We start from the raw sequence: 25,300 nt of genomic DNA, 5'->3' as shown, positions 1-25,300 counted from the left end.
TATTTCATATGATGTTTTATTTTTCTTCTAGTTATCATATGTAATACGAGAAATTTTAATATTTAAATATTTTTCATTTCAATTAATTAGTAAAAATAAAGCCCAACAAAATAAATATTGGTGTGGAAGAGCCCAAATTAAAGTCCATTACCTACAACCGTTAGGCCCAGAACCTTCTGGAACTAAAAAGTGGACTTTGAATATTGATTTTTGCATATGAAAATGGTATATATTATGCAGATTCACAGCTCTAAACTTTAACGGCAAGAAAGAATCAAGGAAGTTGAATCAAACTTTGAATCATCAATTCATTCATAAAATTTGCGATCGGAGCCCCTTAATTGTTGAATTTTCGATTGGATTTGATTGGAGACGATCTAAGATTTTTTGGGATGGATTTCGAATTGAGAAGGGCCAGAGAGAAGTTGGAGAAGGAGCAGAGAGAGAGGAAAGAGAAGGCCAAGTTGAAGTTTGAGAGAGAGAGGAAGGCTAAACAAGAAGCGGCACGCCAGCGTCAAGCTCTCGAAGCCGTACAGAGGACCCGTCGACTCGAAGCTGCAGAAGCAGAAGCCAAGGTTGATATCCCCTGCTTTACTTTTCCATTTCATAAGCTTTTTATTGAAAAGCTTGCTAGTTAGCATCAATATTTTTTTTAATCAGTTTCGATAAATTATCTTTTTATGATGACTGGATTTGATTGGGGATTAGATCTTGATACTGTAGAATTTTGTGTCTTTCTCAGGCAAACCAGCAAACTGAAGAAAATTTACTTGCTGGTCGGGGAGTCAATTTTTCACGTATGTTGGAAGCTATACCTTATCAGGGTAGTGGTGACAAGATTAAATTGCCTCCTTCCTGTTTCACGGAATTGTCTGATCAAGGTGCTTTCGACAAGGGGCCATCGCATTTCGCTTTATCCTTAATACATCAGGATTCTCTCTCGGGTGGGGAAAGTGCTGAAAAGGAATCGTCCAGGACAACACACGCTGGTGTCCTGGAGTTCACTGCGGAAGAAGGTTTCGTGGCACTTCCTCTGCACTGTTGGAGTAATTTATTCCCTGATGAGGCTCCAAAGTCTTCTATGGTGGAAGTGCGTTATGTTTGGCTGCCCAAAGGAACTTATGCAAGACTTCAATCAGATGAATTTGGTTTTTCTGACGTTCCCAATAATAAAGCGGTTCTGGAAACAAGCCTTCGCCAACATGCAACTCTTTCCCAAGGTGATGTACTTACGGTCAATCATGGTGTTCTGACTTATCATTTACGTGTACTCGAGTTGAAACCTTTTTCTAGCATATCTGTTCTAGAAACAGATATTGAGGTCGACATAATGGGTCCCGAGTCCCAAGAAAGTGCAAACCAGTATATTTTGAGACCTCTCGTATTTGGGAAGCCAGAGTCTGGAATGGTTGATGAAGGGAGTTACAAGTACTTCAAGTTCTCAATAGATGATGACACTTGGAATATGATTTTATTGGAAGATGTTAAAATTGTAGTCAATTTAGAGTCACAGACTCCAGAAGGAGATACTGATCTCTATGTCTCCAAACATCCCCTTCTGTTCCCTACCCACCACCAGCATGTCTGGTCTTCCCATGACATTGGTTCAAAGGCATTGATGCTTGGGTTAAAGGATCGGAACATGGGTCCAGGTACTTATAGTGTTGCTGTATATGGCTTTAAGGGAACATCAAAATTCTCTGTTTCAATAGTTGTTCAAGATATTTCCATACAATTGGGACAGCATGCTGTTTCTTCATCATCATTTACCAGGGAAGATACTACAGAATGTAGAAATTGTAAACGCTACGTCCCTTCAAGGACTATTGCACTTCATGAGGCCTATTGTACTAGACACAATATCATATGTCAGTATCATGGTTGCGATGTTGTTCTTAGAATTGAGGAGGCAAAAAACCACGTCCATTGTGAAAAATGTGGTCAAGCTTTCCAAATGGGTGAGATTGAGAAGCACATGAAAGTGTTTCATGAGCCACTTCATTGTCCTTGTGGAACTGTCCTTGAGAAAGAAGAAATGGTATGAATCGTGTTCTATACATTTCTTTTCAAATATGTCCACCATTGGGTGACTGTAATCTTTCTCCTTTTGGGGGTGATTTTGTGGCATTCATCGCATAAATATCTTGTCTTCAGTGAATGATGAGGAAAATCACGTGTTTTGTGTTATTTTTTTAAAACGTTTTCTCTTGGCTCACTGTTATGAACTTTGACAGGTTCGACACCAGTCTTCCGATTGCCCCTCGCGACTTATTCCATGTCGATTCTGTGGAGATATGGTTCAAGCTGGGACTTCAGCTGCAGATGTGAGAGACCGAATGAAGGGACTATCAGAACACGAGAGTGTCTGTGGATCTAGAACCACACCCTGCGATTCTTGCGGACGTTCTGTTATGTTGAAAGACATGGATATACATCAAATTGCCGTGCATCAGAAAAACTGATCTTCTACTGTTGCCTTTTTTTACTCTGCAGAATTGATCCTTTTTATGTAACGCACATTTGAAGACAATCTTTTTACGGGTCTGATCACCCTCTTGCATACTAGAATTGTTATTGCTCTCTTTTATGATATTGCATCATGATTCATGAAGGAATCTGATTATGTATGTTCCGTTTGAATTTTTTTGTATTCTTTTATCCGGGATTCGGTCGTCGATAATAAGACTGTCGCTCTGTTACAATCATTCAAACAAACGAGTAAACGACATGGTACTTTTGACGCATCAGCCAAGTGAAACTCGATTTCTTGCTAGGATAAAATGTTTGTGGGTTTTTCCTCCTGTAATTATTGTGAATTTCGGACTCGATGGAATCAAAATGAGCTTTTTCCTGTTATTAATTTGCTTCTAAATGTCTGCAGTCCGAACGTGCATGTATCATAGACATGACGATTCTAAATACGAGCGCCATGTTCTCAGCTCTACCTGCATTGACCCTTGCTGATGAGAAAAAGGTCAAAGTCACGCTTGCCTATCAAGGAAAACGTAAAAAATTTTCCACCCAGTTTCGAGAGGGGGCATTAATACATGAACACGAGGGATCTTTCGTCGTGGGGAATATCATCACAGCTGGTGGCAGGATAGGTGACCACTCAACACGGAACACATCGCTAGTAAATGTGAGGAATTTCCCCAGAAAACCAAAGCAAAGGAACAAAACCACTTCTGGAATTATGAAATCAAACTGACCCAATAAAGCACAAAAGACTTGGCATCGTCAAACATCACGTTATCAAAATGTTTCAACTTAGTTGGATTGACTGCATTTAACTTTCTTCCGAAAGGAGGTGCTCACGTCTAGATAAACATAATTACCATGTGTCTGGCTGGGTCGTATCTCACACTCTAATTGAACATGAGTAGGAAACAGTCCAGATGCATTAATAGATAACAAAGTTGCCACAATACGAAGCCTCTAGCTGTTCTAAATACAACAACAATACCGATGTGAGTATGCAAAGAAAAGGGAGCCTCTTCATTATGCATTGAAACCAGTCGGTCATCTCTTCCTTCGCTTCAGCTCCACCTGATGAGGAAAATAAACAAAAAACATTGAGCATGACCGGCTGACCAACAACTACTGACCAACAAAATTGAACTACGGTGAATTTCTTTGGTGCACAATGTTGACAAAAAACCTAGTCCTTGAAAATTAAGTATCAAAATTTCACGAGTTACAGACAACATAATCAGAGAGCAAAATTCAGGGTACACCATTCCGAACAGTTGAAAAATAGGTACAAGAGCTTCAAGAACAGGGACGCAAAGCCACATAACAGCCACCAAAGCATGTTCTAACATAAAAGAGGAAAGGAGAGCTAATTCTTGAAGTAATTTGGATACTATAATAGAAAGACAGATACACATCTTGCTGTGATAATCTGCTAAAGCAAAGAGTAATTTGGACAGCATAATAGCAACATCGCTACACATCTTGCTGTAACAATCTGCTCAAGCAAAGAAAGAAAAGGTTATGTGTAGATCTTATATCTCAAATACCAACCATAAAAGACCTTAAACCCAGATTCAAAGGGATCAATTGAAACTTTGACAGCATTATGACAGAGAAAAATTCATACCTTCGCTTCAGCAGGAGGTGATAAAGGAAATGAGTTCAAAGACCTTTTGGCGTCGTCATCAGATGAACAGTCAGAGCACAAAAAATGATCCAATTTCTTTGCGTCTTCAATGGTCATACGCATACAAGAAGGATGAAACCTTCAATAAAACAATACATTAAATATGTGCTCTCGACAGTGAATTAAAATAGAAAATCACAACCAAACCATTTCAAATTAATAAAGCTATGATCAGCAGTTTGAGACACCCATCACAAGGTGCTAGAACTTAACCTTACTGTTCAGTCAACAACAATCTAGAGCATGCATGCACGTATAAATGTCTTGCCACTAAACATCAGTCCGCTAGATTGCAAAACACAAGAAGCTTAGTTTGAATTAGTCAACTCACATTGACTTCCCCCATATTTATGTGCATCTAACCTCTGCATAAACATTTGATGTTATATAAAAGCCAGTACAGCTATCAAAAGCTATAATTCATCTTTGTCTGAACATAATAGCTAGAACTGAACTGCGATATATCAAGTCGGCACAATTTCAAAGTCTGCCAAATTGATGTTAAATCATTGCTGAAATGGGTGTGTTTTCAGTATTATTGTGTAGTTCTATTACCATAAAGTGTGTGTGACTGTGCTGCTGTGATGAAGTGGAGTGTGGTCTGGATTTTTTTTCTTGGTCCTTGTTGTATTTGCATATTTTAAGAAAAGGAAGGAAGATTTGGATTCTATGAGAATCAGGTGAAAAAATTGAAATTGTTGGCTGCTGTTTACTCACTTTGCATACATGAATTCAGCTAAAATGAGATGACCAGATTGAAGATCCGAAACGGGTAGCATTAGGTATGATTGTATGAAAGTGAGAAACATGTTTAAAATTCCAAAAAAATAATGTCACTTCAGAACCACTACAGTAAAAAATAGGCACAAACTATATATCTAACCACCTAAAACATTTAATGAAAAATATTTCATGTGTTGCATCCTAATTGCACAACCGAAGTAGTCAAGAGTTTTACACGATCTAATCATACCAGTCCTTGCATCCTTCACATTGTACCATGAGATCATCTGGGTTGTAAGGCATCTCACACTTGCAATACCTTCAAAATAAAACCAAATTCTCATATCAGATATCAACAAAGTGTATTTTACATTTTCAGTAACTAACACCAGAAGAAACGTCAAAATTCTAAAAAGTGACTCACACAGCTACACGGTCTGGAGTGAACCCTCCAGTTGCAGCCTTGTAGTCAAACCTACAGAAGTAATCCTCTGCTCCCACATTTTCAAGCTTGGTGTAGTTTTTAAAGGTGTGCACAATACACCTGCCTTCGATAGTATGAGCACTCTGTACATCGAAGTGATCCGACAAGAAGAGCTCCTTGGCACCATGGAACTGTCTGCGACCTCCAATTGATTCTTCAGGCCGGTAGTACCATTGTACATGCACCTTTACATTGTTCCTGTGATCAGCCTCGATTTTTTCCACTCTGGCCACGTAAGGGGGCTTGTCTAAATCTGATGGTCTCATCAACACACAATCACCCGCTGCAAAAATACCAACGTAGCTTAGTCTAGCACATTCCCCGTGTTTAACTAACCAAAAAACCATGTGATATACACATAGTTAAGTTTGTAAGCATAACAGGGAAGTTTGCCATGCATGCAAGATTGTAGAGAGCACTGAACTCTTGAATAATTCAAGCACTTGATATTATTATCTCAAAATGAAACGTGCATATGAGGGATGCACGTGCATTTCCAGGTAAGGACACGGCTGAATTTTCAAAAACTATCGGGTATGCCTAGATTAACTTTCCAAAAAAGGAATGAGAACGATAAATGCCTTTCTTTACCACAAAATAATGATATAATAATCATAACTATTAGAAGCACAAAGCTCATGAGTGTCTTAGCGGCCAGACGCAAATTGTGAAGCAACATGTGAGCCATTGTCGACTTGGGGAGAACTAAGGAATAATACAATCGAACATAAATATTTGAAGACACTCCCATCCAATATTTACTTCAAAACCATAAACATACAACAAAAATAAATTCATTAGTTTAAAGTGAAAATAAATAAAATTAATTTGCATTTCATCTCATATTCCCTATTTATTTAGGTCACACTTAAGGCAATCTTTAAAGCAATCTTGAGCCTTAAAGCACATCAAAACCTGTGCTTCACAGGATCACGAAATGAAAGATGGTGCCTTGTCACGTGTAGGCAGAAAGATGAATCTCCACGAGCCTTAGCTTTAGGCACATACCCCGAAGGCTTTTAATAACTATGAAAATAATATCAAACTGTAGACATCAACTTTTTCTGTCAGAAAACCTACGAATATAGTTTTCGACCCCAACCTCTTTTTCACAGGTACTACAAATGGAAATGGTGCTCACTTCTTTTAAATTAAACATTCCTGGTTAACTCCTATTTGCATTCAAACTTTACACTCATATCACTGTGAATCAACCTGTCATACAATAATTTCAAGGTCCTCATGTATGTGACTTTGACATGGGTATTCGAACAAATTGCCATCCAGAAGCTGCCGCTTAACATTTCTTTCTACAAGCCATAACTTAAAGCGTTTAGAGCTCTAAATAATTTGGAACTAAAATTTTCACCTCAAAATTATACATTTTGCACTAACAATGAGTTAATCCATGCAATAGTGGGTTTTTGTCACTACTTAGAGAGCATGATTCGTGGACACAATAGAAAACAACACAGTTTTTATTTGAAAAAAACAAAAAAAAAAGAAAAGAAAAGAAATAGAATCCCTTTGCCATGAATCAATGCACCTTGCAAGTAAAACCAACCCGGGCAGCCAGACCGACACGCAAAAACTATTAGAAAAGTAAAATTGTACACAAAAGGACAAATAAAATGACCATACGTCGAACGACTTTGTTGGTGCCCTTGATAGAGTAAGAGTCAAGGTCCTTTTTTCCCGGTTTCGTCTTCGCCATCTCTTCTCATCAAAAGTGAATTTTTACAGGTAATTTATGCAAGATTATAGCTAACTACAGAGACCAGCAAAACCCTAAATGCGCGGAGTTTGAGAGAGAAATTGGAAGGAAAAGGGGAACGGAGGGGCTGTGTCGGAACACGGGGGTTCAGTTCGCTTCCGGATTCTCTTTCTAAGCTAAATAATTAAGTCTCATGATAATACCAGTACAAAATCCCTAACGCCAGAGATATGAAAAATCTTATTTTCCTTTTTGCCCCTCGTGGTTTTTTGTTCTTGCCCCACATTGAATAAATGCAACTACGCAGTTCTTTATTATTTAATTAAGTGGATCTAATGTTAGACAGTTTCACGGATCTTAATTTATGAGATGAGTCCACTCTACCCATATTCACAAGAAAAAATAATAATCTTAACATAAAAAATAATATTTTTTAATGGATGACTCAAATAAGAGATCCGTCTCACAAATACGACCCGTGAGACCGTCTCACACAAGTTTTTGTCAAAAAAAAACTACCCAGTTTTTTAAGTTGTTTTTCCTATTCAATTTCACCATGTAATAAACAGCCTATCAAGTTCATTTATTGCATTAATTAATTAATAAGACGTAACAATTTGATTGACCAATGAGATGCTATCGTTAGAGTATTTTCAAACATGTACATGTTAATTAGAGCATGTTTTACCCGCATGAAATAAAATTGATCAATGGAGGTCATTGGTCAGTCTTTAAAAATCAATCTAAATTTTTTTCCTACGATTTGTTTATCCTTAACAAATTATTATTGTTGGTGATTTGTGGAAGATTTCATCCTATCTTGTGGGACACTGCCCCATGAAAAGATCAAAAGCCCAGATTTATACACACATACATGGGGTCCACCAATTTCTGTATGGAGTCCATCAATTTCTTTAAAATCAATGACCCAGATCTTGTTGGGACAGTGCCCCACAGGTAATGTCGAACCTACCGTGATTTGTCTGCCAAGCTAGCATTCTTACTTGAGAATCTTACTCGAGAGTGAGAGGAAGACTTCTTTAGCTGACTTTGACTGAAGCAACATGCAATCACATGTAACAAGAAATTGCTCACACTTGGGCAGGGGGGGAAACATGAACGGTCGGATGAGAAATAGCTGGTGGCATATAAATTTCCTTGTGGAAAAGAAAGAAGGAAGATGATAAGAAATTATGAGCAAAAACGAGAGAGAAGAAAGCAAGAAAGACGAAAGAGAAAGATAAAAGATATGTTGTAAATTGAAGTCTTTTCCGTAAATTTCTTTCATTTGAGATCTTCTGTAAACTCATTTGTTCTTGGTAATAAGAAAGTTGTTGCTCTCTTTGGAATGTAGGCCAATTTGGCTGAACCACGTAAATGATTGTGTTCAGCTGCTGCCATGTGGTTTGATGTGACCTCGCTGAAATGGAATGAGCTGGGTCAGAAGCTCCAACGGGCCAAATCAAGAATTTATAGTGTTTGGGAATTTGAGTATGGACAATGGCTTTTTCGACACCTGCAGATAAGAAAAGAACTCGTGAATGGGCACCGGGAGGGTGTCCGGCGTGACCACTCCGATGCTTAAGTCAGCCGATTTGTCAAGGAAGAAACTTAGAGCAATATGTATGAGTGCTTGAGAATGAAGAATTTTTCAGAATGTGTAAACGACAACTATACCTGTGATTTATAGGAAGGAAAACTAGGGTTACCTCGATGCGTGGGCGTACCTACCACTTGTACCCTCGAACGTTGACTGCCTGTCCAGTCCCTTTCTTCCCGATAGCTTCGCGGACACTCCAAGAATAAGGGACGTTGACTGCATGTCCAGTCCCTTTCTTCTCAATATTTTCGGGGATACGTTCAGACTAAAGGACGTTGACTTCCCGCCCAGTCCCTTTCTTCCCTATAATCTATAAGATCCTGTAAGGAAGTTACTTGGGTATTGGGCCCTCGGCTTTGACATGAGAACCCGGGTCCTAGTTAATCATCTCGGGTCATGTAGGAAATACCCGGCCCCTTGGTTCTCACACGGGCCATGCAATGAGACTTCCCGGGTCATTCATGACCCGGGCCCTTTCAAGGGTATCACCACCCATCCCTAAAATAGTCGGGCTAGAGTCTTACTCGCTGTCCCGATTAGTCTACAATAATCTGCGGCAAATAACAGCATCGAAGCCTTCAAATATCCCAGAGATGGGACGAGGTGCCGAGGCCTCATGTCTCTCGGGCTTACCGGAATAATTTGTTATCCCGCTTACCTGGATGTCCCGATTGTTATGACGACAGGGGTCAGCCTTAATTCCTTCCTGGAGACGCTTCGTATTTCGGGAATGGATAAGTGTGGCACCTCGAGAATCGCGTATGTCCTTTCGTCTTCTGATGACTAGTACTATAGTGCCTCGATATTCGTAATAACCTCTTCGCCTACCTCAATAATAAATGCTACGTGCTTATAAATACAGGAAGGCAATGGGAGGTAAGAAATAACACCTTCGATATGGCAAGCTCGAGTGAATCCACGGCCCGCAGTGGCATATACGTCCCAGCGCCCAATACACTACATCCTCATCTGGAGGACCTGAAGAGGACCATTGAAGAGTTGGTCCTGTCGAAGGTAATGTCTACTTGGTATAAGATTCAAGATCTTAATACCACGTTCCAGGAGGGCTTGGCCTTCACTCGGGCACAAAGAGCGGTGTCGAGGAGGTATAAACGGGAGCTTGAAGTAAACCATGTTGCAGAGCTAGCTACTGATGAAGTCCCTGCTTCATGCGATGTTGCTGAAGGACTGGCATCAACTGGAAAAAATTTCATCTTCTGAGTCCTTTAACATCATCCAGTTTCCTGAACTAACCCACTGGATCCACGAGTGGCAGGATGTTGTAGGTGTACTAATAATCGGTGCTAGGCATGAGCGATTCCTTTATTAATAAAATTTATTTATTTGTTTCATTTTCTTCTTCGCACGTTAATCAATGATAAACCGAATATAATTTGTAAATCTACGATTGGATCATCAAGACCAAAAATCTCACCTACTTTAAATAAAGTATTAGAGCTCTGTTTGGAATAAGATGCCGGGGCCTTGAATTTCCCGGACTGAAAATAGCGTGCCGGGGTTTTAAATCTCCCGGGCTTAAAATAATGTGCCGGGGCCTTAAACCTCCCGGACTGAAAATAGCGTGCCGGGGTTTTAAATCTCCCGGACTTAAAATAATGTGCCGGGGCCTTAAACCTCCCGGACTTAAAATACTGTGCCGGGGCCTTTAACCTCCCGGACTTAAAATAATGTGCCGGGGCCTTAAACCTCCCGGACTTAAAATAATGTGCCGGGGCCTTAAACCTCCCGGACTGAAAATAGCGTGCCGGGGTTTTAAATCTCCCGGACTTAAAATAATGTGCCGGGGCCTTAAACCTCCCGGACTTAAAATACTGTGCCGGGGCCTTTAACCTCCCGGACTTAAAATAATGTGCCGGGACCTTAAACCTCCCGGACTTAAAATAATGTGCCGGGGCCTTAAACCTCCCGGACTTAAAATAATGTGCCGTTTCATATTTCTGGGTGATTAACCTGGGGTAATGATGACGTGGGCCCCTCTGAACAACCGCCAAGATCAATTCGCATTCCGAGTAGATAAATCATCATGACGCCTCGATCTGTGTAACTGTCCTTTCATTCTGTCCGTCGCGACTTTCGAGGCGCATCGAAACCGTACACGTGTTCAATCAGTCGACGGTTCAGATCGTCCTTCGTCCCTTATATGTAGCAACCCCATGTTTTTCTAAAAATCACTTTCAAATCACCATTGTCGGCGAAGCCCTTGCAAATTCTTCTCTCGCAGTCTCCGGCGTTCGAAGTCTCCTTATTCCGACGATCTTCCACCATCTCCGCCCCAAATACTCGTAAGTTTCCTCTTCTCATTATGTCTAATTCTACTTCTTCTACTTCTGGGGCCAATGCACGAGGCTCGTCAGGATATGAATCCGCTGCACTTCGTTCTGATTCGTCTCCTTCTCCCACCTCTCGCCGCCCTTCTACCCAGACTGTCAGAAAACCTATAAGCTTTAAACCCCCATCTTCTTCCAGACGTTCTAAACCCTCTTCTTCGGGCATTTCCCGGATCCCTAAAAAAGATAAGAGTAAGGGCAAAGTCCAGGCTTCCGACCGCCCTTTAACCGAGGTCCTCGAGGTTCCATGGTTCTCCTCTTTGAGCAGCTCCTTGCGCCCCGGAGCAGAGAAGGAACTTCGAACCCTAGGGGTCATTCCCTCTACCTATCATATTCTCATACCCAAATCTTCTGACCGGGCGGATCAACCCCCCTCTGGTTATATTACCTTTTTTCGGGACCAGCTTTGAAATGGTCTTCGATTTCCCATTGCCCCATTCTACATCGAGGTCGCCAAATTCTTTGGTGTACCTATCAATCAATTTCACCCCAACTCCTTCCGGATCATGGCTTCGGTTTTTGTTCTCTTCCGTATGCATGATCTGGTAATAAATTCCAAAGTTCTGCATTACTTTTTTATTTGTAGATTAGGAGATAATGTCTTTTCCCTTTCTGCCCGGCTTAATGCCCGCTTTCTTGATGATATCCCTTCCTCTCAAAAGGGGTGGAAAGGGAGATATTTTTACATTCGCCTCCCGGGCTCTCTTGATTGTTCCATCGAATTCCTCCCTTCTCTTCCCCCTCAGCCAGAACTTCCCCGGGCGTATAAATCTGAAGAATTTTATACCCGAAGCCTCGCTTTGGTAGAGGGTAAAAAGTTTTCTTCCTCCACCCTTATTGCCTAAGAGCACCTGGTTACCCATCATTTAAGTGCCCGGGTTGAGGATCCGATTGACCAAGTGATTGATGAAGTTGCTGGCTCGGGCCTTCAACCCGGTAACTTCCCTTTACCTGTTATGCAATTGCTCCCTTGCTTTATATTTGCACTTGGATTTTACCCTTTCTTGCTCTTTATGCAGATTTAATGGATGAGGTTTTTGCCAAAAGATGGGCAGCCGAGAAGGCAGCCAAGTAGAAAAAGAGGGCAGCCCGAAAAGCTGCTGCCGAAAAAAGAGCTGAGGATGTGGCTGCCCGGGCAAAGGAGACGGCCCGGGTACAATTTGAACATAAGAGAGCGGCGCCTGAATCTAGGGAAGACGAAGAAGACCTCCTCCCCCTTCGCCAACGGCAACGAAGAGTCATGACCATCCCGGTTCTGACTCTTAGTGAAGATGACCAAGCGGGAGGCCAGGCTTCCTTTCAAGCGCATCAGTCAGACACACCTTCCCTTTCGCGCGATGACCAGGAGCCCCTCCAAGAGCCTTCCCAAGAATCTCTCCAAGAGCCTCTCCAAGAGCCCTTGCAAGAGCCTCTCCTTTATGTGCCATCTACTCGGGCTAGTTTTTTCATTGAAAAAGATTCCCGAGTCGTGGCAAACCTCTTCAAGCAGATGCTCCTTCCAATTGACGAGGCCTTCCTCCAGAGTGTGCCGCCAACCCCTCGATACCAGGAGGGCGTGAACAAACTCCTGGCTGTAAGCTAATTTTTTCCTTTCTCTTTTTTCTCTTTTTTTTTTTTTATTTTGATCCGCTTTCTCTTTTAATAGGGTGCTCATATGATGATGTCAGCCCACGAAGAGGTGACCTTCTTGGCCAATCGACAGGCTCCCCAACTCCAAGCCATCAGGGAAGCACATGAGCGCCTCCAGGAAGAACTTTTCCGATTGAAGGGACTCTATGCAGAAGAGGTGGCTACTCTTCGGGGTTCTGTGGAGTCTGTCCAGGCGGAACTGGCCAAAGCCCGGGATGAAATAAATGAAGGTCGCATCAGGGAAGAAACTCTCCGAGGACATAATTCGGTTCTCGAAGGAAAAAACCTCTCCCTGATGGACACCGTAGAACAACATATGTCACGGGCTGAGAAAGCGGAGGTGGCCCTGGCCGAGTCTGAGAGCCAAAAAGAGCAACTGAGGACCTCCTTCCTGGAATCCCCAGAATTCAAGGCAGCAGTTGAGCATAGAGCCTATCCTTTCTTTAAAACCGGCTTCGACAGATGTCGTCAACAATTTAAAGGAGCTGGGCTTATACCCAAGGATAAAGAACACTTCCCAGACTTCGGGCTAGCTATTGCATCCCTTGCAGGAGCCGGGGCGGAGGACAAAGAAGAAGAATCCGGAGAATCCGAAGAGGAGGAAGGAGAAGAGAAAACTGGAGAGGAGGAAGGAGAAGCAAAAGAGCAGCCGACAGAAGAGGAGAAAGAGCCGGGCACCGACCCTGTTGATATAGAATAGGATTGTAATCTCTTTCTTATTTTTAAATTCACCTCCTGTCCTCGGGCTTATTAGTAATGTAATACTTCCTTTCTTTTTATCCTTCTTCGCAATCTTCATAAAAATTTAGCATCCGATCTCGACAGGACTAGGATACTCCTGACTTAACAAGTCTTAGGAATTTTTCAAGTGTTAGAAACTTAACCGAGGTAGAAAACTAGGCAACGGTCTCCGGTATATTAACTGAACATTCGTGATGCAACTATCTGAAACAAACGCAAGTTTAAAACGGGGAACAGGTCCCAGATCTTTGGCATGGTCAAGGTACGGGGCCCCGAGCCAGGGTGTAACGCCCTGGGCTTATGTAGAGCTAAGGTACGGAACCTTAGGCCGGGGAGCAGGTCCCGGGACTTTGTAATGGTCGAGGTACGGAGCCCCGAGCCAGGGTGTAATGCCCTGGGCTTATGTAGAGCTAAGGTACGGAACCTTAGGCCGGGGAGCAGGTCCCGGGACTTTGGAATGGTTGAGGTACGGAGCCCCGAGCCAGGGTGTAATGCCCTGGGCTTATGTAGAGCTAAGGTACGGAACCTTAGGCCGGGGAGCAGGTCCCGAGACTTTGGAATGGTCGAGGTACGGAGCCCCGAGCCAGGGTGTAATGCCCTGGGCTTATGTAGAGCTAAGGTACGGAACCTTAGGCCAGGGAGCAGGTCCCGGGACTTTGGAATGGTCGAAGTACGGAGCCCCGAGCCAGGGTGTAATGCCCTGGGCTTATGTAGAGCTAAGGTACGGAACCTTAGGCCGGGGAGCAGGTCCCGGGACTTTGGAATGGTCGAGGTACGGAGCCCCGAGCCAGGGTGTAATGCCCTGGGCTTATGTAGAGCTAAGGTACGGAACCTTAGGCCGGGGAGCAGGTCCCGGGACTTTGGAATGGTCGAGGTGCGGAGCCCCGAGCCAGGGTGTAATGCCCTGGGCTTAGTTCTTCTCGGTTTGATGTATTAATAACTTAAAGCAGACAGAAACATGAGAAAAGCGATCCTTTATTATTTCTTGAAAAGCGAAAATTACATCTGTGCATCGGCTAAGGGTAATATTTCTGTAAATGAAGTACATTCCAAGGCCTCTTAAGAAGTTTTCCCTGAGCATCTTCCAGATAAAAAGATCCTGAACTAACTCTCCTAATGATTTTATAAGGCCCCTCCCATCGAGCTTCAAGTTTGCCCACATCCCCAGCCGGATTAACCTTCTTCATAACCAAGTCCCCTATCTGCAGATCTCGAACTCGGACCTTTTTGTTGTAGGATTTCATGACCCGGCCTCGATACGCTTCCATCCGAATCATGGCTTGATCCCTCTTCTCTTCTAATAAATCCAGTTCCACTGCACGGCTATCATCATTATTGCTCGGGTAAGATTCCACCCGGGCAGATGTTTGCCCAATCTCAACAGGAAGGACGGCCTCGGATCCATATACCAAGCTGAACGGAGTTTCTTGAGTCGGTGCCCGGGGTGTAGTCCTGTATGCCCATAGTACACTGGGCAATTCTTCTACCCAGTCCTTCCATTTGCCTTGCAGTCTGGTCTTTAAGGCTTGCACAATAATTCTGTTTACAACTTCTGTTTGACCATTGGCTTGAGGGTACGCCACAGAAGTAAAGGACTGGGTGATCCTCATTTCCCGGCACCAAGACGTTATCTCCTTTCCCTGAAATTGCCTTCCATTATCTGAGATCAATCGTCGGGGTACGCCGAAACGACAGACTATATTCTTCCATAGGAACTTTAGAACCTCCTGCTCGGTGATCTTGGCCAAGGCCTCAGCTTCTACCCACTTAGAGAAATAATCAACAGCCACCAGCAAGAATTTTTTCTGAGCCCGGGCAACCGGAAATGGACCCACTATATCCATACCTCATTGATCAAAAGGACAAGATGCCCAGATAGGCTTCATAGGAGTGGCTGGGCTGTGTTGAAAGTTTGAATGATGCTGACATCCCTCACAAGTCCGGACCACTCGGGCGGAATCACAGTGAAGAGTCGGCCACCAGAATCTGGCTAGCATCGCTTTTCGAGCCAGAGATATTCCTCCCAAATGCTCACCACAGCATCCTTCATGAATCTCTTGAAGAACATAAATCACTTCCTTCCCGCTCAAACACTTCAATAATGGTCCCTGGAATGATCTCCTGTATAGAACATTATTTAAGAGAACAAACCTGGGAGCTTGTCTTTTTATCTTCTATGCTCGAGCTTTCTCCTCGGGCAGTTCACTATCCCGGATGAATTTTATCAGAGGAACCATCCACGAATCTTCTGGCACTGTCAACATCTCCTCCTCTTCAGTAGCCAAAATTACTTGGGAGACAAACAAAACTTCCCGGGTACTGTCTTCCGACAAAGAGGCGGCTATTTTCGCTAAGGCATCTGCTTCTCCATTCTCCTCTCGGGGTATCTATTCAATACTCCAATCCATGAATACTTCTGCCTGGGCTTTGATGAGATGCAAATATTTGAGCATCCTGTCATCCTTGACTTCATACGCGCCCTTTATCTGCTGAGTGATCAACTGTGAATCGGAGTACAATATAATTCTGGCCGCTCCAATCTCCCGGGTAGCTCGGATACCGGCTAGAACGGCCTCATATTCTGCTTCATTATTCGTCACCCGGGAATCAATTTTCACTGCCAACTTAATCTTCTCTCCCGTCGGGGATATTATCACGACTCCGACTCCGCATCCTGCCAGGCAAGAAGCCCCATCCACAAACACTCGCCATCTTTCCTCCTCAGCAGGTTGAATCATCTCAGACAGGAAATCGGATAAAGCCTGCGCTTTTATGGCCACCCGGGGTCTGTACTCAATATCGTATTCCCCCAATTCCACATTCCATTTAATCATCCGCCCGGACACTTCTGAATGAGTCATAATTCTTCCCAGCGGGCTGTTAGTAAGGACGATAATGGGATGTGATAGAAAGTAGGGCCGCAACTTCCGGGCAGTCACAACTAGAGCCAAGGCCATCTTCTCCACTTCATTGTATCGTAGCTCGGGACCTCTCAGGGCATGACTGACATAGTAGACATGCTTCTGATCAGAATCCTCTTCCTTTATTAACACTGAGCTAAGGCATACTCTGTGGTGGACAAATACACAAATAATTTATCCCCAGGCTCGGGTTTTACCAGCACTGGGAGCTCAGCCAAATGATTTTTTAGATCTTGGAAGGCCTGCTCGCACTTATCATCCCATCCGAACTTCTGGGCTTTCCTGAGAACCTGAAAGAAAAGATAACTCCTGTGGGCTGACCGAGATATAAACCGAGATAAAGAGGCAATCCTCCCGGTCAACTTCTGCACTTCTTTGACAGATCGGGGAGAAGGCATACATAGCACGGATTTTACTTTTTCTTGATTGACCTCGATCCCCCGCTCTGTCACTATAAAACCCAAGAACTTACCACTCCTGACTCCGAAAATACATTTAGCAGGATTGAGCTTGATTCCATAAGATGTCAAAGTAGCAAAGGTCCTCTTCCAAATCAACAATAAAATCCGCCACCTCCTTTGATTTTCCCAGAATGTCATCCACATAAACCTCTAGGTTTCTTCCCAGCTGCTTCTCAAAGACTTTATTCATTAAACGTTGATACGTGGCCCCTGCATTTTTCAACCCGAAAGGCATTACAACATAGCAAAATGTACCTCCCGAGGTGATAAAGCTGGCCTTTTCTTGATCATTTTTTGCCAAAGGAATTTGATGATATCCTTGATAGGCATCCATGAAACTGAGCAGCTCGAAGCCTGAGGTGGAATCCACCAACTGATCAATCCGGGGTAACGGGTAATGATCTTTTGGACAGGCTTTATTGAGGTCCCGGAAATCAACACACATCCTCCATTTCCCGGTGGCTTTGGGTACCAGCACCACATTCGAGAGCCATGCAGAAATTGTACCTCGCGAATGTGGCCGGCTTGCAGCAACTCTTTTACCTGTTCATCGATAACTTTGTCCTTCTCGGGACCAAAGTGTCTCTTCTTCTGCTTGATCCGGTGAGCTCCCGGGAGAATGTTTAATTGATGCTCAGATATCAGGGGTAAAATCCCTGTTAGTTCCTGCTGGGACAAGGCAAAAACATGAATATTAGTCTTTAAACATTTCAGTAAACTGACCCGGGTGGATATATTGAGGTCCCGAGCTACCCGGATCTGTTGGCCTGGTCCTATCTCCACAGCCTCCTTGCTCCTCTTCTGCTACAAAGTGTACTTCCCCTCTTCCACCACTCTCCCTCTGATTTCCTCCGTCTTGGCTTTCTTCCCTTCCTTTCGAGACTTGCCTTGATCTGCCCGGATACCCTCCACATAACATTTCCGGGAAGAAGGCTGATCTCCACGGACCTCTCCCACTTGACTTCCCACTGGAAATTTGATCTTTTGATGGTAAGTAGATGCTACTGCCCTCAACTCATTCATGGCCGGCCTCCCCAGAATGATATTGTAAGATGAGGGGGAATCCACCACTGTGAAGGTGGTCATGACTGTATTCTTGACATTCTGGAAGCCTAGAGTGAGCGGCAGAACAATTTCTCACTCCGGATAAACCGCATGTCCAGCAAAACCGAAAAAGGCAGTCTCCACAGTCTCCAACTTAAACCCTTGCAAATCCATATGCACTAAGGCATCTTTAAAAATCACATTGACTGAACTGCCCTGAATCCACAAAGACTCTCATAATGTCGTAGTTGGCCACCCGGGCTTGGATGAACAGAGCATCGTTGTGTGGCATGTTTACTCCCTTTAGATCCTCCGGACCAAAACTGATCACGGCCTCGTTCATCCTAGATCCTTCCACCTCCATACACTCCCGCCTACTTCTCGACTTCCTGGCTCGATTTGAATCTCCATCAGTAGATCCTCCCGAAATCATTTTGATCAGTCCCGCCGCAGGGGAGGAAGATCTCTTCTTCTCGGGCTCCAGCTCCCTCCTTCTACCCACATCGTTCCTCGGGCTATTTCTTGCGTTTATCCGAGTGTTAGGCATTGGTGGCCGAGGTGTCCAGAGTGGACCTCTCGACCTCTTGACCGATTGATTATATCCCTGATTGGTGGGTGGAACATAATTTCTCTTTAAAACCTTGCAATTCTCAGTACTGTGCTGACATACCCCGTGCCTAGTACAAAATCCACTTCTCTCGGGCGGAGACAACGGGTGATCGGGAACTGGATCCCTACTGCATTCCTGTACCTCTCTCTCCCGGATAATTTTCAGAGGCACGTGTTGGGAGAAGTGCCCTGGGTTACCCCGCCTTGGTCCTCTCTCCTCGGGCTTAGATGCCCGGTCACCTCTCTACTTTCTGATGGCTTCCCTCTTTTGTCTCTGGGCTTCCTCCATATTAATGTATTTCTCTGCCCGAGATAGCAAATCTTCAAAGTCCTCAGGCACTTTCTTTGTCAAAGATTTGAAAAACTCACTCTCTTTCAAACCTTGAGTGAAGGCAGTGGTTTTTGTCTCCGCAGCACAAGTGGGCACATCCAAAGCCACTTTATTAAACCTCTTAATATACATCCTCAGACTCTCCTCCGGGCCTTGCCTTACTTCGAACAGACTGAAAGCAGTTTTCTTATACTTTTTGCTGCTACTGAAATGATGCAAGAAGATTTTCTGAAAATCATCAAACGATTTAATACTCATTGGAGCCAACCCATCAAACCATCTCTGAGCCGAATCTACCAGCGTAGTCAAAAACACTTTACACTTGATCCTATCGGTGTAGCAATGCAACATAGCCATATTCTCGAATCTGGCCAAATGTTCCTCTGGATCTTCGTTTCCATCATATGTTGCTATTTTGGCAGACTTGAAGTTCCCGGGAAGAGGCTCCCGAATAATTGCCTCAGCAAACGGGCGTCCTTTGACAGACGCTCGAGAAGTTCCACGATTTTCCAGCTGTCCTTCCAAGACTTTCATTTTCTGCCTTAACTCCAACATCTCCTCGGCCATCGTTGGTGACTTAGATCCAGCAGAGGATTCCTCAACTTCTCCCCTCTTCTCCTCCTCCCTCAACTCCTGCTGATGCTCTTGCTCTTTTTCTGGTTCCTCCTCGAGTGGTATATCATGGTGGGAAGCTTCTCGCCTAGCCATAGCTTTCTCCACGGCTTCATTAATGCGCTTATCCAACTCCGCTGGAGTCATGGTAATAAGATCAGGAGGAGCGTCCTCTTGTCTTGAATGATTTGCGTCAACTCCCTGAACCCGAGAAGTGTTCTGGTTAGTTTTCCTCGTGTGAGCCATATCAACGCCTTAGTCTCAAGTTTCCCACAGACGGCGCCAATGATGCGACCTCGCTGAAATGGAATGAGCTAGGTCAGAAGCTCCAACGGGCCAAATCAAGAATTTATAGTGTTTGGGAATTTGAGTATGGACAATGGCTTTTTCGACACCTGCAGATAAGAAAAGAACTCGTGAATGGGCGCCGAGAGGGTGTCCTGGCGTGACCACTCCGATGCTTAAGTCAGCCGATTTGTCAAGGAAGAAACTTAGAGCAATATGTATGAGTGCTTGAGAATGAAGAATTTTTCAGAATGTGTAAACGACAACTATACCTGTGATTTATAGGAAGGAAAACTAGGGTTACCTCGATGCGTGGACGTACCTACCACTTGTACCCTCGAATGTTGACTGCCTGTCCAGTCCCTTTCTTCCCGATAGCTTCGCGGACACTCCAAGAATAAGGGACGTTGACTGCATGTCCAGTCCCTTTCTTCTCAATATTTTCGGGGATACGTTCAGACTAAAGGACGTTGACTTCCCGCCCAGTCCCTTTCTTCCCTATAATCTATAAGATCCTCTAAGGAAGTAACTCGGGTATTGGACCCTCGGCTTTGACATGAGAACCCGGGTCCTAGTTAATCATCTCGGGTCATGTAGGAAATACCCGGCCCCTTGGTTCTCACACGGGCCATGCAATGAGACTTCCCGGGTCATTCATGACCCGGGCCCTTTCAAGGGTATCATGGTTGAAACTAGAAAATCTGTATACGACCAAGTCCTTGACAAACCGACTCTACATGAAACAATTCTTGTACTCTTTCAAGATTTGGGAGGAGGACATTGGTGATCAGATTGATGAGTTTATCAAGATCATCGATGATCTTGAAAATATAGAGATGAATCTAGAAGAAGAAGAACAAGACAAAGCCCTCATTCTTCTAAATGCACTTCCGAGATAATATGAAAATTTCAAAGATGCAATGTTATATGGGAGATATCAAAACATCAATTTAGATGAAGTCCAATCTGCCATACAAGCTAAGGAATTACAAGTTACAAACAAAAGAAAGCAGCTTGAGAAAACCAACAGGAGAAATGCTCATGGCTCGAGGCAAAACAGAAAAGAGGACAAATCTGGGCTCAAGTAACAGATCAAGATCCAAGAGCCAAACAAAATTCAAATGTTTTCAGTTCCACCAAGGAAGGGAACTTCAAAAGGTATTGCTCGAAAATGAGGAAAAGATTCGAAGAGAATCCAAGAAAAAATGTAGATGCTGCCATAGTGTCTGATGGATATGAGGCTGCAGAAGCTTTAGTGGTTGCAGATCAGGAATAGAACAATGATTGGATACTGGACACAGGCTCCTCATTCCACATGGTCCCTCAAAATCTTGGTTCCAAAATCTGTCTGAAGCTGAGGAATGATTGGTTCTTTTGAGAGACAACAAATCTTGCAGGATAAAAGGCATGAGGAACATTACACTGAGATTGCATGATGGCCAAGATCTTGTTCTGAAGCAAGGTGTGTACCTAAATTAAAACGAAATTTAATTTCTCTTGGCACTCTTGATTCAAATGGCTATGCTTTAAAATCTGAAAATGGTCTACTGAAGGTGACAAAAGGTTCATTAGTTGTAATGAATGATAAAAGAAAAGAGACTTTGTATACTTTACTAGGTAGAATTGTAGTAGGTGATTCCTCCATGATCCAGAACACAACAGATAAATCTTGCTTATTGCATCTAAGGGTTGGCCATGTGAGTGCGATAGGATTAATAGAGCTACCCAAACAAAACTTCTTGTGCGCAGATAATAACAACCTAGAATTTTGTGAATTTTGTGTTCTTAGGAAATTCCAAAATAACTCACTTAAGCAAAGGAATACATAAGAAAGGACAAAACAATATCATTCCTTGTCAAGACTCTTACTTGAATAAAGTTTTAGAGAGGTTCAACATGTATGAACCAAAACATGTATATACTCCACTAGGACAACACTATAACCTCTCAGCTTCTCCATCACCTACTGAAGAGGCAGAAAAGGAACATATGGCACAAATACCCTATGCGAGTGGGGTTGGGAGTGTCATGTATGGAATGGTGTGTAGCTGACCAGATTTAGTATATGCCATAAGCGTGGTTTCAAGGTTTATGGCAAATCTAGGCATACCACATTGGGAGGCTTTAAATGGACCTTAAGATATCTAAAAAGAAAATCAAATCTTGGACTGATGTTCAGAAAACAGAAAGAAATCACTCAACCAGTTGTAGGATTTGTAGACTCGGACTTTTCAGGAAACTTGGACACACGGAAGTCAACAACTTGTTTCATCTTCGCTATTTTTACACCGCAATATGCTGGAAGGCCACCCTCCAACCAGTGGTTGATTTATCTACTACAGAAGATGAATGTAAGGCCGTGACAGACGCCTTTATGTAATCGATTTGGATTAAAGGGATAAAATGTGAATTTGGGATAACACAAGATCGGGTTGTAGTGTATTGTGACAACCAAAGTGCCATACACTTGATCAAACATCAAGTGTACCACGAGAGGTTAATACATATAAACGTTAAACTACATTTCGTTAGAGACATCGTACCAAAAAAAAAAGAAGTGAATGTTGAGAAGATCTTCACCGAAAAAAATCCTTCAGATATGTTAACTGAGACAGCTGATTTTGACTGGAGCAACATGCAGTCACATGTAACCAGTTACAAGAAATGGCTCGTACTTGGGTGGATTCTTTAACAATTATGTTGGCTTGATGTAGTACACATGACTGGATAATTATTAATATAGAAGTGGACTAAACCATCAGTCTCAAATCTATAGGTTGTACTTCCGTTTTCTATTGCTTCAGACATATAGTCAAGTTTTTACATCTATTACTTTTAATTTTTTTTCTCTTATATACACATATTAACTAAGTTTTATAAAGAAATGTAATCATTTTTTGAAAGTAAATTTATTTGAAAAATTTATTTTTCATGCAATATTATTAAATTGTGTGAAAAATAAGCAAATCTATATACGTGGGAAGAGATAACATGTAGTTATCACTCAAAATATCCTAGTAATATCATATTCTTTATTATAATCACTATTGTTGAGGTTGATTATTTAATTAAGATTTGAAAAAATCTACTTTTTATTGGAATTTCATTGTCTCCGTAAGTAGAAATACAAAATATATTTCCGTTGAGCAAATTTATATCTATTTAAAAACCTTCAGATTGAACAGTGACACAAACTATTATAATATTTGTTTCTTCACAAACAAATCAAGCCAATTAAAATGAAAATTCTGGTAGCTAACCTTCTACGAGCATTTGCTCATAAAAAAGAAAGCTGTCTTTTTACGAAGGAATTCGAGGTTCGTGTAGCAAACAAACTTCCTCAGGACAATTCAAAGATGATCTTACATTGTCAATCGAAGGACAACGATCTAGGCTATTATACACTTTATGTGAATGGAGCATTTAACTGGGACTTCTGTTAAAACTGTTTTTACAGAACTTTATTCTTCTGTCATATGTGATGAGACGGGAAAAATACAGTTTGCGACGTCTTTAATACTAAAATAGGGTATGAATACAGATATACAAGCGATTGTTTCTGGGAAGCCAGAGTTGACAGGTATTTATTTTGGTGCACTCCCGGACGCGACGAGCAAAATGCATGATTGGGTAGCAGGATATAGTAATATATCCGAAACTTTACATGAGCTCCGCTTGATCTTTATTCAATGTTTTCTTGTTTCATTGAATCTTAACTACAATGTGCATTTGGGGGCCCTTGAGATATAAATTAATTTCGATGATCAAAATATATATTTTCGAAAAGGTAATCAATGCTATATATGATGGTTTTTTTTTCCTATTTTAGCCAATAAACAATCGAACTTTTATTTTCTTTGTCTTAAAAAAATAATGATAAAACAATCATGCGAGATGGAACTTTCTGAGACCTAATTCATGAAAAATATTAATTTTTATGTCCAAAGTCTTATTTTTCATTCCAAAAATATCATTTCTTTTTTGTTATTTATGTTATGAAAAGAAACTTGAATATGTATCGTGGTTTTTTTATGTCACGTTAATCATTAATTTGGGATAACTTTACATCGCTATCCCAAGTAATTTGGGATTTTTAGAAAAAAGAATGATGGTTATTATAAAAGGATATTTTATGGATAATAAAAGAAAATATAAAATGAGAATTAATATATTTATTTGGCTATAAAAATGGATATTTGTTGAATATTATAATTACCAATCATACATTTTAGTGACATCGTCGGAGCTTCCACCAAAATAAAAACCATCAGCTCTTACTTCCCAATAACACAATGCGTCCACGCAATGAGATTGGAGTCTATGGTTAAAAACTTCGAAAGCTCTATTTCTTCCATCCCACCACATATGGCAAAAATATACGGTTTTCTTAACAAATGTGTAGGATGCACATAACTCCCAGCTAAAATCTTCTTTCGCATAAAGTATATGATAGCCTAGTTCATCATCCCCCGCTGCGCAATGCAACCTCATCCGCGACGAATCTGGAGGGAGATTATTGACAACGCCTACATTGTATCTCCTTCCAATAAAACAATATGCAAATATATGTGAAAAGCTAGCAGATACAAAAATGAATATCAAGAGATTTTTCATTTTGTTTTCGAAAAGAAACGTATATTGTAATAGTTCGATTTGTCATGTTTCGATTTTCAAACTTCTTTAAATAAACTTGGACGAGACTTATGAACTCGAAGGAAAAGATATATAGAAATATAAAGTGAGATTTTTCAAATTATAGGGTTCTTTATTATAGAATATTGTAATTTTGTTATTTCCTGGTCAACTGATATTCACGGAATATAAATATAAAAATACAAAAGAAGTTAATATTATAATTAATGATGTAATCTTTTTAGCTATTATTTACAAAATTATAATAAGTCTTATTCCATTAATTTGGCTTCTTTTATAACAATTTTCGTTTTATAAGATGGCCTACGTTGGATTTTTTAGGTCATCTAATTACTCAAAATTAAAATAAGTCTTATTCCATTAATTTGGCTTCTTTTATACTTTTCTCTCCTCTTTTTTGTCTGAATTCTAAAATGATATGTGATGTCATATCAGCGGTATACCAATAATAACAGATGTCGTGTTATCACCAATGAAAAAATGATTAAAAATGTAAAACATGTCAAGTTATTGTGTTAAAACCTAATTTAGACTAATTAAATGATCAAATGTGTATGACCGAACGCTTGTTGATTTACCAGAAACAATAGTTAGTGATAATATTACATTCCAATACTTTAAACAGTACAGCAATCCAAACGTCACGTTTTGATTTATTTACCATGTAAAAACAATTCATCGCACCCTAATTAACAAAATGTAATTTACACCCACCAAATTGTAATTGTCTCCTTTCCGTTATAAATCTACTCATGTTTTGGCAATAATCTACTCAAACTATATTTTCCCTCTGTTTCTGATCAAATTTAAGATCAAGCTTTGTTTAACTCCCATAATCCCTATCTTTGGATACATGATATGCAGTAGCTACACTTGTTCTATTATGGATGGAATTTTGTGGAATTTTGAGTTAAAAATCTTATTTTGAATCTTCGGTAGAATGATATTTAAAATGATATTGACAATGAATAATTTTTTTAAAATGC

At 41.6% G+C, this 25,300-nt stretch overlaps 3 protein-coding genes across 4 annotated transcripts in view; 2 read left to right on the top strand and 1 right to left on the bottom strand.

Annotated features, from left to right (window-relative positions):
- LOC140838443 (protein RRP6-like 3) overlaps window positions 1–24,787 on the top strand; it is a 40,413-nt gene extending 15,626 nt beyond the window's left edge. Inside the window, exon 13 of the mRNA XM_073204741.1 lies at window positions 24,774–24,787. The gene's annotated coding sequence lies outside the window, so the exon portion shown is untranslated. The remainder of the gene's footprint in view (window positions 1–24,773) is intronic.
- On the top strand, window positions 239–2,856 carry LOC140838441 (uncharacterized). The gene is made up of 3 exons (XM_073204737.1): window positions 239–575; window positions 743–2,038; window positions 2,235–2,856. Exons 1-3 carry the CDS (start codon window positions 393–395, stop codon window positions 2,460–2,462), a joined length of 1,707 nt encoding a protein of 568 aa, XP_073060838.1. The 5' UTR covers window positions 239–392; the 3' UTR covers window positions 2,463–2,856.
- On the bottom strand, window positions 3,250–22,170 carry LOC140838442 (chromatin remodeling protein EBS-like). Of its 2 annotated transcripts, none has more exons than XM_073204739.1 (5): window positions 21,864–22,170; window positions 5,307–5,649; window positions 5,133–5,201; window positions 4,100–4,238; window positions 3,250–3,546 (listed from the first exon to the last, which is right to left on the bottom strand). In XM_073204739.1, exons 1-5 carry the CDS (start codon window positions 21,931–21,933, stop codon window positions 3,520–3,522), a joined length of 648 nt encoding a protein of 215 aa, XP_073060840.1. In that variant the 5' UTR covers window positions 21,934–22,170; the 3' UTR covers window positions 3,250–3,519. The 2 variants fall into 2 exon arrangements, with proteins under 2 accessions (XP_073060840.1, XP_073060839.1); XM_073204738.1 differs by lacking the exon at window positions 21,864–22,170 and adding an exon at window positions 7,008–7,300.
- Window positions 24,788–25,300: the final 513 nt, after the last annotated feature.

Source organism: Primulina eburnea, chromosome 8, assembly GCF_022965805.1.
Source record: "Primulina eburnea isolate SZY01 chromosome 8, ASM2296580v1, whole genome shotgun sequence".
NCBI lineage: Eukaryota > Viridiplantae > Streptophyta > Magnoliopsida > Lamiales > Gesneriaceae > Primulina > Primulina eburnea.
The sequence above is the reverse complement of the archived record's forward strand: the minus strand, read 5'-3'. Positions and strand labels throughout refer to the sequence as shown.